This window comes from Temnothorax curvispinosus, unplaced genomic scaffold (assembly GCF_003070985.1).
Source record: "Temnothorax curvispinosus isolate PA1 unplaced genomic scaffold, ASM307098v1 QBEX01009885.1, whole genome shotgun sequence".
In the NCBI taxonomy this organism is placed as follows: Eukaryota; Metazoa; Arthropoda; class Insecta; order Hymenoptera; family Formicidae; genus Temnothorax; species Temnothorax curvispinosus.
In genome coordinates, this window is record NW_020219665.1 from 528,430 (window position 1) to 540,628 (window position 12,199).

At 32.9% G+C, this 12,199-nt stretch overlaps 2 protein-coding genes across 9 annotated transcripts in view; one reads left to right on the forward strand and one right to left on the reverse strand.

The window, feature by feature from the left end:
- Window positions 1–6,808, reverse strand: part of LOC112459514 (ATP-binding cassette sub-family G member 1-like) — a 9,017-nt gene extending 2,209 nt beyond the window's left edge. Inside the window, exons 1-7 of one of the 2 annotated variants that reach the window (XM_025023641.1) lie at window positions 6,554–6,808; window positions 2,547–2,854; window positions 2,160–2,333; window positions 1,641–1,851; window positions 958–1,065; window positions 410–546; window positions 151–325 (exon numbers count right to left, since the gene is read on the reverse strand). In XM_025023641.1, coding sequence (XP_024879409.1) covers window positions 151–325; window positions 410–546; window positions 958–1,065; window positions 1,641–1,851; window positions 2,160–2,333; window positions 2,547–2,854; window positions 6,554–6,701 — 1,261 coding nt within the window. In that variant the 5' untranslated portion in view covers window positions 6,702–6,808. Of the gene's footprint in view, window positions 1–150; window positions 326–409; window positions 547–957; window positions 1,066–1,640; window positions 1,852–2,159; window positions 2,334–2,546; window positions 2,855–5,315; window positions 6,513–6,553 lie in introns of those variants that run through there. The other variant, XM_025023640.1, reaches the window with a different exon arrangement.
- Window positions 1–12,199, forward strand: part of LOC112459516 (basement membrane-specific heparan sulfate proteoglycan core protein-like) — a 266,402-nt gene that overhangs the window by 163,308 nt on the left and 90,895 nt on the right. The window lies entirely within an intron of this gene.

Below are 12,199 nucleotides of genomic sequence, written 5' to 3' on the forward strand. Positions count from 1 at the left end.
TTATATATATATATATATATATATATATATATATATATATATATAATTTAGTTATTTGCCAACAAAATCACATAAATTATATATTATATTTATACGTAAAAAAAATATACGGAAGTATGAAATATTGTTAAAAAAATCTGTGTTACTTACACATTAGTATTGCAGGCAGAGAATTTATATAGAATAAAAATACCACAGACAAAAATAAGTAAGCGGTATTACTCATCACTTTCTGCACGTCCGCGTCGTCACCAAAATTATAGAAAACTGCTCCAAAAAACAGGCCGTTTGCGACGTGCGCCGCAAATTTTAGGTTTGTCAAGGTCTGAGAGATCAATCACACAAAACGATAGCATTTTAATTTTTCAAGCAAATTGTTCGAATATTACTTTCGATAGTTTTTACTTACAATATCTCGCTTGATGCAAATTAGAGATCTTAAAAATAAAATCTTTTGCTGTTGCCATGTCGACTTTTTTGATATTATACTATTTGTGGACGTATCTATGTCGCCTGTTTCACATTTCTGCTTAGAATCAGTCGATTCTATAAAAAAATCCAATTATTGAGAGTTATTAGTGACTGAAAAATTATTTCTCATAATTTTGAATTGTCTCGCTTTATATATTTATGCTTTTCGAATAACATTAATTTTACATTATACACAAGAAAGATATAGTCCTCGAGGTTTAGAGATACTCAATGCCTGATCCAATATTTTTAAAATAGAGAATATATTGTGGATATTCTCGTTAAATAATATATTCACGCTTTTATTATCCAGTCATCGCGAAGCAAGATGGAAAAAACATTATAAATTAGTATAAATTAGTATAAGTTATTAACATAATTGTTAATGAATTATTAATAAATTATTATGGATTAACAAAAATTCGAAATAATTAAGAAACGTTTAAATACATAACCGTTTAATAAAGTATGTAACATCATATTTACCATTTTCATTAGGTCTGTTGCGCGATCTCGAATTTTCGTATTCATCACGACAGATCTTGTATAAATTCTCTAAATCTCCACCTCTTTGCTCTGTTATGACCTCAAGTACTGCAATCAGGAAAACACAATCAATATCACATGTGGATTGTTCTCCATTTTTTTCAAATTAATAATATGCTTTGAATCGTTTAATATCATAAATATTACATAGTAAAATTGTTGTGTAACATCGAAAAGTGATAAAGCCACAATTCATGTAATAAGCAATACTACATCAAATTAAACAATGTGAGAATTTTCTTTGTATTTGCACATAATATTGAAACTTGTATATATTTATATCAAGTTTTATAATCTTGATGCTTTTCGAGATATCGAAAATATTTCAGTTTATGCAAGGTAAACTTTTTGAATACTTTTTCTTAAGAATTCATCTGTCTTAAGGAAGTCTGTTTTGTTACTTGTGTTTAGTACAATTAATTACAAAATCTATTTTTGTAATAAATTTAACAAATTTGCTATGCAAGATTAATAAGAAAAAAATCTTTCAGGCTTTGAAGTAAAAGAATACATAAAAAAATGCGTACAGCTCTAAAATATTTTATGTTAATACTTTTTTTCTAATTCTTCTGTCTCTTTGTAATTTACTTATTAAGTCGGATCGATAGAGTCATCAACGTTACCGAATTCTGCTGTGTTGTAGAAGCTGGGACACGTGAACCCGGCGATGCTGTACGTATTTAAAATCTCGCTCTTTGGACCACAGTACATACTTCTACCTTGGTTAAGTACCATAATGTCATCGAAGAGCGAAATCATCTGTCTGCTGGGTTGATGTATCACGCAAACCACAGTGCAGTTCTCTCTTGCCATACCGTGCAGCATGTTAATGAGCTATTCAATGCAAATCGTATGGATACATGTGGCACATTAAGAACGCCTTAATGATATTGCGGAACAAAATATAATAATATAATCAGAAATGTTTATTATTCTCGACCATAATATAATAATATTCCAGCTATGTCGCAGGAATGTTGCAACGTTGCTACAATATTGCTGGAATATTTTGCGCTTGTATTAGTAGAATACAAGAAATAAATATTGATTTATGTCGGCTAATAGCGAATGTTTTGTAAAACAATCGCTATATTGATGTAATCTGCATTAATTTTTATTAATATATTTATATATCATCATACCTGATTAGACACCGCACTGTCGAGACCGCTTGTTGGCTCGTCTAATAAGAGAACGGATGGCTTGGCGATCAATTCTACGCCGATGGAAAGTCTCTTTCGTTCGCCACCGCTTAATTTGTTCGCCAATGTACCCAGGCAATTTGACAAGCTGAGACTCTTCGCGATATCGTTCACCTAACAGAAATAATATCTGATGGTGCATCAATCTATATATGTATAACTTTTTTGTTCGCCACAGCAAGCTTATTATAAGTAAAAATAATAATATACATATAAAATATATTTTTATATAATTATCTATTATATATATATTTTTTTTTATTTAATAATACATTTTATACATAGCGATTGGAGAGTTTCTTTTGTATATTTATATATTTTACTTACAATTAAGCGAATCACTTGTTCGTCCTGATTAACGAGTTTCAGCCGAGCTGCTATGTAGAGAGTCTCTCTTGTCGTGAGAAACGGCAACAGATCGAATTGTTGCGGCACGTAGCGCACATGTTTGCGGACCATTCCCCTGTCCCGTTCAACGCCGTTTATGGTGACAATACCCTTAACGTCGGTCAATCGTTCGTCCAACACGACTTTCAGCAGGGTGGTCTTTCCCGCCCCAGAAGGACCGATTATTACTGTGAGTTTCCCCGATTCGAAGTGCCCCGTCACATTACGCAGGATCTTTGTCTCGGTCTCTACAGTAAGCATTCTTCTTTAACCATATTTATAGACAACACGTGGAAAACGCATTATAATTACAAATAAAACTGTGTAACCTTCAAAACCTGGTTCTTTAAATCAAACAATTTTCCAAGAAAATAATGCATATACGCAATACACCTATAACTGCGTTTTACAAATCATTCATAGATTTTCAGGATTGCTAAGTCTTAAATTAGTAAGTGAGATAATTTTAGCCAAAATCCGAAACACGATGTATCTGCTGTCGCTATCGGCTGTTAAATATATAATCTTTGACATATGTTGCACCTATCTTAGACATATTATAATATGTTATATGAATATATGTCATATTATATAATATGTTAGACTTGAAAATTTTCAATTTTAAGATTAGAGCAAACAATACATGATTTGTATTTTTATTACCCATTTATGAGATAAATAATTTTAGAACACTCTGGAGATATTCAAGATAATTGTTTTATATTGCGACACATAATTATAATAAGCTTTGTAGGGTAGAGCGGGGTCAAAAGTAACGCGGGGCGAAAGTAACAACTCAAGTATCTATAGTTATAGACATAGATGCGCATACGTTTGTTGATTAACGGATGAAGCTGAACAAGCTATAACGTGTCTCAGAATGCCTGCGGCATGGGTATTGAGTGGACGTCTGTAATAAATAAAATATGTTTCTGAGGCCGTAAAGTAATTTCTTCCGACAATCTTAAACTTTGAATATAATATATCCACTGCAAGTAAGTACTTTTTCTTTTAGGTTATATTTGAGTTTTGTTATTTTTTCTTATTATAATAATTATTACTTATTCATTTTTGGCATTTTATTATTAGAAATTTTAAGTCAAAGTTCAAAAACATATTCGGGACGATTGTAACATCATTGTGTGGGGTCGAATAAAACGTTACAAATCAACTCCCTAGTCCTTAAAGACATTGTGTTCCTATCATTTAATGATATAAGAACAAAAAATGTTTATAATTAAATGAACAAAGTTAATGTTTTCTATAATTGATATAAAGAAGTTATGTTTTAATAGAATAAGATTTTATTTTACTTTTTTTGTATGAGAATATGAATATTTTAGTTTGTTTTTGTTAATATAAGAGAAATTATTATTTTTTATTGAATAAACATTTTTTATTTTGATTATTTAAAATAGTTACTATCGATCCCCTCTATAGTGTTGCAAGCAACCCGGCGTCTGGGGCGATTGTAACATTTTCCCTCGTTTACGTTTTTGATTAATAATTCTTATTTGGTTTATCACAAGATTTAAATAGGAGGATTTCCATAAAGTGAAATGATCACATTAACTTAGGGTATCAAGAGTTTTTCTTTTACTGTAATAGTTTTTCCACAATCAAGTTCTAAAGTCAAATTGTTACTTTTGACCCCGCTCTACCCTAATGAGAACAAAAACTTGTTTGCGGATCATAACTTATAATGACATTTTTATTTTATTTTTAAATAAAATATTTACGTCATTATTTTTAATTAATTTATATAAAGACATTCAGTTCTTTTTACGGCTTATAAAATAACATGCTTTTCTAAACACGAAATCTAGTACGATCATAACATTAGCTCTATTTAAGAAATTAACAAAGTTGTATTAGTTACTTGTACATGCTAATGTGAAAATTTTGATAATTAACATACGTAATCTTTTGTTATTTACGTAAAATTTTGTTATCGCGATCAAAATAACTACAAACGCGAACACGTACGTCAATATATAATCCACAGCTTTATTATTTATTCTATTACGAAATTAGAATCTAAATCTTGGTTTAAACTTTAAATTAATTGTGTCAGTTTTTTTTTTAATCTGACTCATATAACTGGAGATAAACGACTAGAACCGGATGTAAGTTCAATGGTGTAGGGATGCCAAATCTCTATAAGTTTTAAAAACAGATTGCTGAATAAGTTTTAATATCTTCTCACTTTGCTAATATTTTCGCACTTAGCTTAAACAATAGTACATAATGGTGTACGTACATCACATTTTAAAATATTAAGCTGTATTTATCTTATGGTTAAATTCCAGTTAAAATGTTGCGTAACATATAGATGATATTTGTGCGCTGAAAACTCACAACATTAAAAATAATGATTTACGCGCGAATTTACGATTGGGCGAATTTAATGAACATATCAATACGTAAATACTAGAAATCATCAGACGGATGTGTTTAGCGCGCAAATCGAGACAACATACATATTATATTTGTGTGACATGTACCACAAATTGCAATGTAATGACGTGCGCTTACGTTAGGTACTACATCAATCGAATGATTAGATCAGTTATTTTTTATACAGCTATATAAAGCTGTCTGAAGATATTACGAAGCGTACGAGTAAATTGTGTCGGATATCGAGGATATCGAGAACGCAAAATCGCAACTTTCACAAATATGCGTGGAACGATGATGAAATGTTCTTGCCTTTGCGGTTGCGACGAACCGAATAACAGAGATCGCTGAATTCGATGCACATCTGCGAGTTCCGCGATTTTCTGGGTCGCAGCAATTTTTTTGACTCTTGCAAACTGATCTTACAGGAGTCGTCGTCCAGCATTTTCGCTTCCAGCATCTTGCCGAACACTTAGTAAAATTAGCAGCCGTCTGCCGTCAACTGATTAATTGAAGAACCGGCGTTTGCGTACTGGGCATACGAGATGCGTGATACGCGATATCATCGAATTCTTTATTAATCGTACACGGTCGGGATAGCGTCGTGCTACGACTTCATGCGTTGACTGATTTTGTAGCACTGTAGTTCGTTGAGTCTAAAGGCCTTCACACATAAAATACCGTAAGGACGCAAAACGTAAGCGTAAGAAAATCGATCAATCCCAATCAAGTATTTCCCCTTACTGGGGTTACGGACAGCACAATATTTGATTGGGATTAGTCGATTTTTTTACGGTTACATTTTACGTCCTTACACGATTTGATGTATGAAGGCCGTAACACAGAAGGACAACCGGTCACCTTCACAAGGCGAATAAATGAGTTAATATGCTGCAAACCTGTTTTTATATGGTAAATTTTACGTGTCAGGGACCCACTTAAAAATAAACTGCTTGGAATTTTTAAAATGATCATGAAAACATGAAGCGGATGTAAGTTCAGTAGCGTAGGGATGCCGAACCTCTATAAGTTTTAAAAACAAATTGCTGAATAAGTTTTAATATCTTCTCACTTTTCTAACATTTTCGCACTTAGCTTAAACAATAGTACATAATGGGTACATACATCACATTTTAAAATATTAAGCTGTATTTATTTTATGGTTAAATTTCAGTTAAAATGTTGCGACATATAGATGATATTTGTGCGCTGAAAACTCACAACGTTGAAAATGATTATTTACGCGCAAATTTACGATTGAGCGAATTTAATGAACATATCAATACGTAAATACTAGAAATCATCAGACGGATGTGTTTAGCGCGCAAATCGAGACAACATACGTATTATATTTGTGTGACATGTACCGCAATTGCAATGTAATGATGTGCGCTTACGTTGCTATATCAATCGAATGATTAGATCAGTTATTTTTTATACAGCTATCTAAAGCTGTCTCAAGATATCACGAAGTGTAATGAGTAAATTGTGTCTAGAACGCAAGAAAATTCCGACTTTCATAAATATGTGAAACGATGAAATGTTCTTGCCTTTGCGGTTGCGACGAACCGAATAACAGAGATCGCTGAATTCAATGCACATCTGCGAGTTCTGCGATTTTCCGGGTCGCAGCAATTTTTTTGACTCCTGTAAATGTATCTTGCAGGAGTTTTCGTCCAACATTATCGCGTCCAACATCTTGCCGAACACTTCGTAAAATTAGTAGCCGTCCGCCGTCAACTGATTATAGCCTCGGTCACTTTCACAAGACAATGAATGAGTAAGTTTGCTGCGAACCTGTTTTATATCGCACAAGTTCTCACTATGTTGTAATTATCGAGCACATTGAATGTTTAATTGTTTACTGAGTCAGTCGACAGCGTCTAGACGATATAAAATTGCTCTCCGTATGTTAATGAATGCGTTATGACCTTGGTCCTTTATGTAATATGACTTCATTTTTTACATTAAGCATAATAGTGCCATTATGAAAATATCGCAACTTAAACGCGCACTTTGACGAACTGATTTTTTGCAAAAGAAAAGAACATATTGACTTGTATTAACATCTAATGTCCAGGACAAATATATTGCATTTATTTATATTATTTTCCTTTTAGTGTTAATTTTGTCGCTTTTTGTATTTCTCAGTTCTTTGTTAAATATAACATTTGTGCGCAAAAAGTTTCTTGACTTAGTCTATAAAACACCAATTTTTTGGTTTTTAATTGTTTTATTTTATCATTTTGTTTATAACTACAGACATTTATAACATTTATAACATTTTGTTTATAACAGAGAGGTAACATAATAAGAAAAGTTAATGTCTGTTTTAAGATAAAAACTCACGTACATAGCTTGAACGAAAATATCATGGTAAAATTGAACTGAAATTATATCAATGTTAATAAATAGTAAAGATAACTGAAATATATTATAATTAGATTTATCAAACTAAACGCGTCTATATTTTATTTTATCAACTGTTTCAAAGAGGAGAATAATAAAAGCGTAAACGAAACTTTTAAGAAATATAAATTAAAACGCCTCTTAGATGACAAGTTTTAATGGGCAAACTAAAAGTTACTTTGAAAGGTCACAGTGATACGAAGTGGTCAACCAAACAAAGAACAGTTAGTGTCTTAAAAAAGTCAGTAAAGTAAGTTCTGTTTTTTCAGTATTGACAAGACAGATCGCAGAAATTATATAGTGATGAAACATCTTTTGGAGCACAAGCTTTGATCAGACAAATAGACTTCAGATTTATGTGCCTTCTTCTAATATGGGAAAGAATACTGAGTTGCATCGATCAAGTCAACCAGTCTCTTCAAAACAAGAGTGTTTCTCTGGATGTAGCAAACAAAACGATAAAGGGTCTCGCAGGATCGTTGCAGAAAGTGCGAGATGAGGGAACGGAACCAGCTATAAAGTTTACCAGAGAAAATTAGAAATAGGATTAGAGGACGACTTTTTTCACGTGAGGCTGAAAAGAAAGTCAAAAGCTTTCATGACAGTGAAATAGCTTGAAGAATCTGAGTTTGAATGAGCTAAAAAAAAGTGCTGACTTCGGACTTCACTATTCATTAGACGTAGACAAAGTGGAACTTGTGTCCGAATTAGAAGTGTTCAAAGCACAAGTACAGGAGCTGATCGAGGAATTAGAATCAGTAACTCCCCTGTATTTATTAAAATGTATTCAAGAATACTTCCTAGATGATATTTATCCAAACATCAAGACTGCATAATACTTTGAATTTGTATAACTTTACCAGTGACTGTAGCGTCTTGCGAACGCAGTTTTAGCAAGCTCAAGTTAATAAAGAATTATCTCCGTTCTACGATGAATCAAGAAAGATTAATCAGACTTGGATCATTATTAATAGAAAAAAAGTGGTTTCACACATAAATGTAGATGCAATAATAGACGAATTCGCTTTAGCCGAGGCAAGGAAGAATAAAATTGTAACTTTCATAAATTTATAATAAGTAATGAAATGTTTATACATTAAATTAGATGTTATTTTTTTCCGGGAGGGAAGAGCCGCCGATACAGCTCTTTGCTAAGAACGAGAGGAATTCTAGATATGCCTTTGAATCCATGCTAGTTTTGAATAAATTTGCAAATAATATAACACGCACGCTAGGTTTTATTATCAGATTTCCGTTAGCATTTTTAATCGATTTTTTGTACGTCATTAAATTAATGTTTTTATCACGCTGTTATTCAATTCATTCTACACAGATTATAAAAAATTGTTTAATAAAAGCGAGATTTAGATCACTTGGAGTAATAAGATATACAGGGTGTTCCATTTTAAAAAACGCACCTCGATAATTCTTCAACGAAGCATTTTCAGCAAAAATGTTTCAGACAAAAGTTGTACGGTTTCGTAGTTCGTTTAAGAAAAAATATGTAATTTGCAGCATGCATCTGCATACTTTTCCTTAAAAGCAACTGTCTTTTTTTCATACCAATTGATTCGTCTCATTAATCTGTGCATAAAAGTATCAAAATAACATTACCGAAAACTTAATGTTTTACAAGATATTTTATATTTTATGTCAAAATACTAGAACTTTCAAGCTTAATAATTCCAAAAGTTTTTAATGAAAAAATACTTTGTTATAGTGTTTTGAAAAGCTCTTGAGATTAGCTACAAGAATATGCATTGAAAAATAGGGGTTTTTATTTAAGAAATTGAAGGTGACCTTCACGTGATCTTCAAACGCCTATCCAAGGTCAAACTATTGACACCATCTTATGTGCCCTTCGAAACCGTACAACTTTTGTCTGAAACATTTTTGCTGAAAATGCTTCGTTAAAGAATTATCGAGGTGCGTTTTTTAAAATAAGACACTGTATATTGTAGCTTATTTAACAGCTTATTTAACAGATCTTGGAAATCTAAATAATAATTGTTCAAGAGGAGAACCAATATGCGCCACAAAGTAACGACGCAAAAATAATTGTTTGCACGTGGAAATGCAAATTGTCGTTTTAACACAATAAACTTACATACCGGAAATGATTCTGTTCATCTGTTATATAAGATATCTTATTCAGTTCCCTTAGTCCCCGAAGAATTATATACACAGTAACGTTGTCAGTAATATCTACTTTCTGTAATTTCTCATATGGTTATTCAATGCAAGTTTGAGATCGGCAGCGATGAGCATAGCTTCCTGCACTGTTAAAAATGATTGCAAATTAGCGTTCTGCATTATGTAGGCAGATAATTTACGTTCTCGTCCATTTACCATGGTCTTGCCGCGGTGACCGAGGTAGTTCTGAAATGCGATGCGTCGTTAATTTATATCAGTACAAAATTATCTTTTTCCAAAAAGGTGAAAAAAAGCGCCAAGTACACGCGCAATGTATGTTGTAAATCTAAAAATCCTAAATAGTAGTAGCTTTATTTCTCCATAACAAAATAATTCACAAAATTGAGTTACCTAACTCAACTTAAGTAATATGTACTTCAAAAAAAGAGGTGAAATCTTTAAATTGCGCCATATTATAAAGAATTATTTTAATCACAAAGAATTAAAGAGATAACAGTACAAAATACAAATATTTAATTAAAATATAACAAATAAATTTTTCTTGTAAAAAAACTTGGCGCTGCTTTTTTACTCCCGTCGCATTTTTCCCTAAATTATGTTTATTGTTTCTTTATTTAATCAAAAATTTTAGTACTTTATTAAATTTCGAGATCTAGCAGCGCCAAGTTATTTTACAAACTGTGAGGTTAGGAGATAGTGCAATAAGAAGCTACGATTATTTATATTTGTATAATTTATAATAGGTTTTTTTTGGATATTTGTGTATGTGTGGATTGAATACAAGTATGAGAGATTATGGATTTATTGTAAACCAAGTCCACTTTCTGGCTGTAAAGTTAATAAACATATATAAGGAAAATTTATAAATTTAATTTTAATTAAATATTTTTATTTTGTACTGTTATCTCTTTAATTCTCTGTGATTAAAATGATTCTTTATAATATTATAATATTACTAAGGTTAAATGTTACGTAACGTTAACTCACGCACAGCCGCGTTTGACTTTCAAAGCCCACTTTTTCCTCGTAAATTTCAATATCGAGAGTCTTTAATTAATTATTCATTTACTGGAAAAGCAAATAACGTTTTTTCAATCTGTTACACAGTACCAGCTACGATTGACCATATCTGCACGTGTATCGCGGAGCTTTTTTAACAGCTCTTTTTCTTTATTCTAATCTCTGTTTAATAAGTCGCATTAATCATCGCACATGACTCAATCGGCCGGACATAGCGACAAGTTAAGGAACGATTTACGTGCTATATGGTCCACATATTAGACTCAGCGAATTATTACATTAACGTACTACATCCATCCACGACACCTGCTCGCGGCTCGGAAGACATTAACGTCACCGAGAGGTCGTTCCCTCTTAATCGCGTGTCGCGCCTGTAGCTCGAATCTCGTCCGTCGAATATTTTGCAAGCGCATCACGCAACACGAACTAAGATAGGTATATACAACTGTCGAATTAAAATCTAATTTACCGTAAGACTTTATGGATTAAATTATAACAGACTTGTGGGTCAATATAGCTTTCAACAGAAAGCTGCAGTCCTGGCTTCTGTAAAATTCTGATATAACGTGTGCTTATTAACTCCGATCTTTGAAATAAAAACCACGAGGAAAGTCACGTAATGGCGTTGGCATTGCGCAAAAAGTGTTGTATTAATATATGAGCTACTTTCCACTTCCATCAATCATATAACGCCCTTACACAGCGTGCTAAAAAAAATTGCACGTAAAACATCCTTGTTTTAATCTTGACGAATAAAAAATTATTGGATTCGCTGGAGGTGGCAGGTCTCTTATTACAATGTTAAAAATTTTCTCGCTGTTTTTTTAATACTCTCTAGTCCCGGTCACTTACGAAGAAACATACTTTTTTTCTAGTGTCGTACAATTTCGTGTAATTCGTGCGCCAACACGGTTGCAGCACGGCGGCGAAGATAAATATTTGAGCGAGGCGCCACGTATAAACGCGCGTCTGCTGGAGATACAGGTAGGCTCTCTCAAACGGCCGACTTTCGTTCCGGAACTACGGCGTGCACTTCCGGTTACTGCCGCTTAAAATACAAACGTCGTTGCATCGGGCGTTTCGCACGGCTTATTAGTCGGCAGTAAATTAATAAGTAGTTAGTTTGTCGTACGACTTCATCTAAGTTGGAGTGCTTGCAACTCGGCGGCGAAAACGGAAAGAGGAAAGTCGATGGTCGCGCACGAAAGGTAGCTTTCGTACTTTTATACAGACGAATGGTCCACAAGCCAATCAGCGTTCGAGAGTCACGGACTGGAAAAGGAATGCTGTACTCGTTAATTGGACCGATCTGGAAGGTCTCTTCCGCTCCGCGATTTTATCGGAGTCCGAGTTTTTGTGAGAGTAAAGACGCAAGAACCTCCGGTAAAACCGTGGGGAACTTTTCGGACGTTACGGCAATTTCTATAAGTTTGTGCGATTGTCGGAGCGCCAGCTGACTATGCGCACGTGATTTGTGAAAATTATTGCCTTTAATTAGATATTACGACTTAAATAGTATAAATTTCAGAATAAAAGACTTAGGGACGTATTAGCGACATATTATGACGGCAAATAAAGATTTTATTGTTACTAAATCTAAAACTTAGATTTGT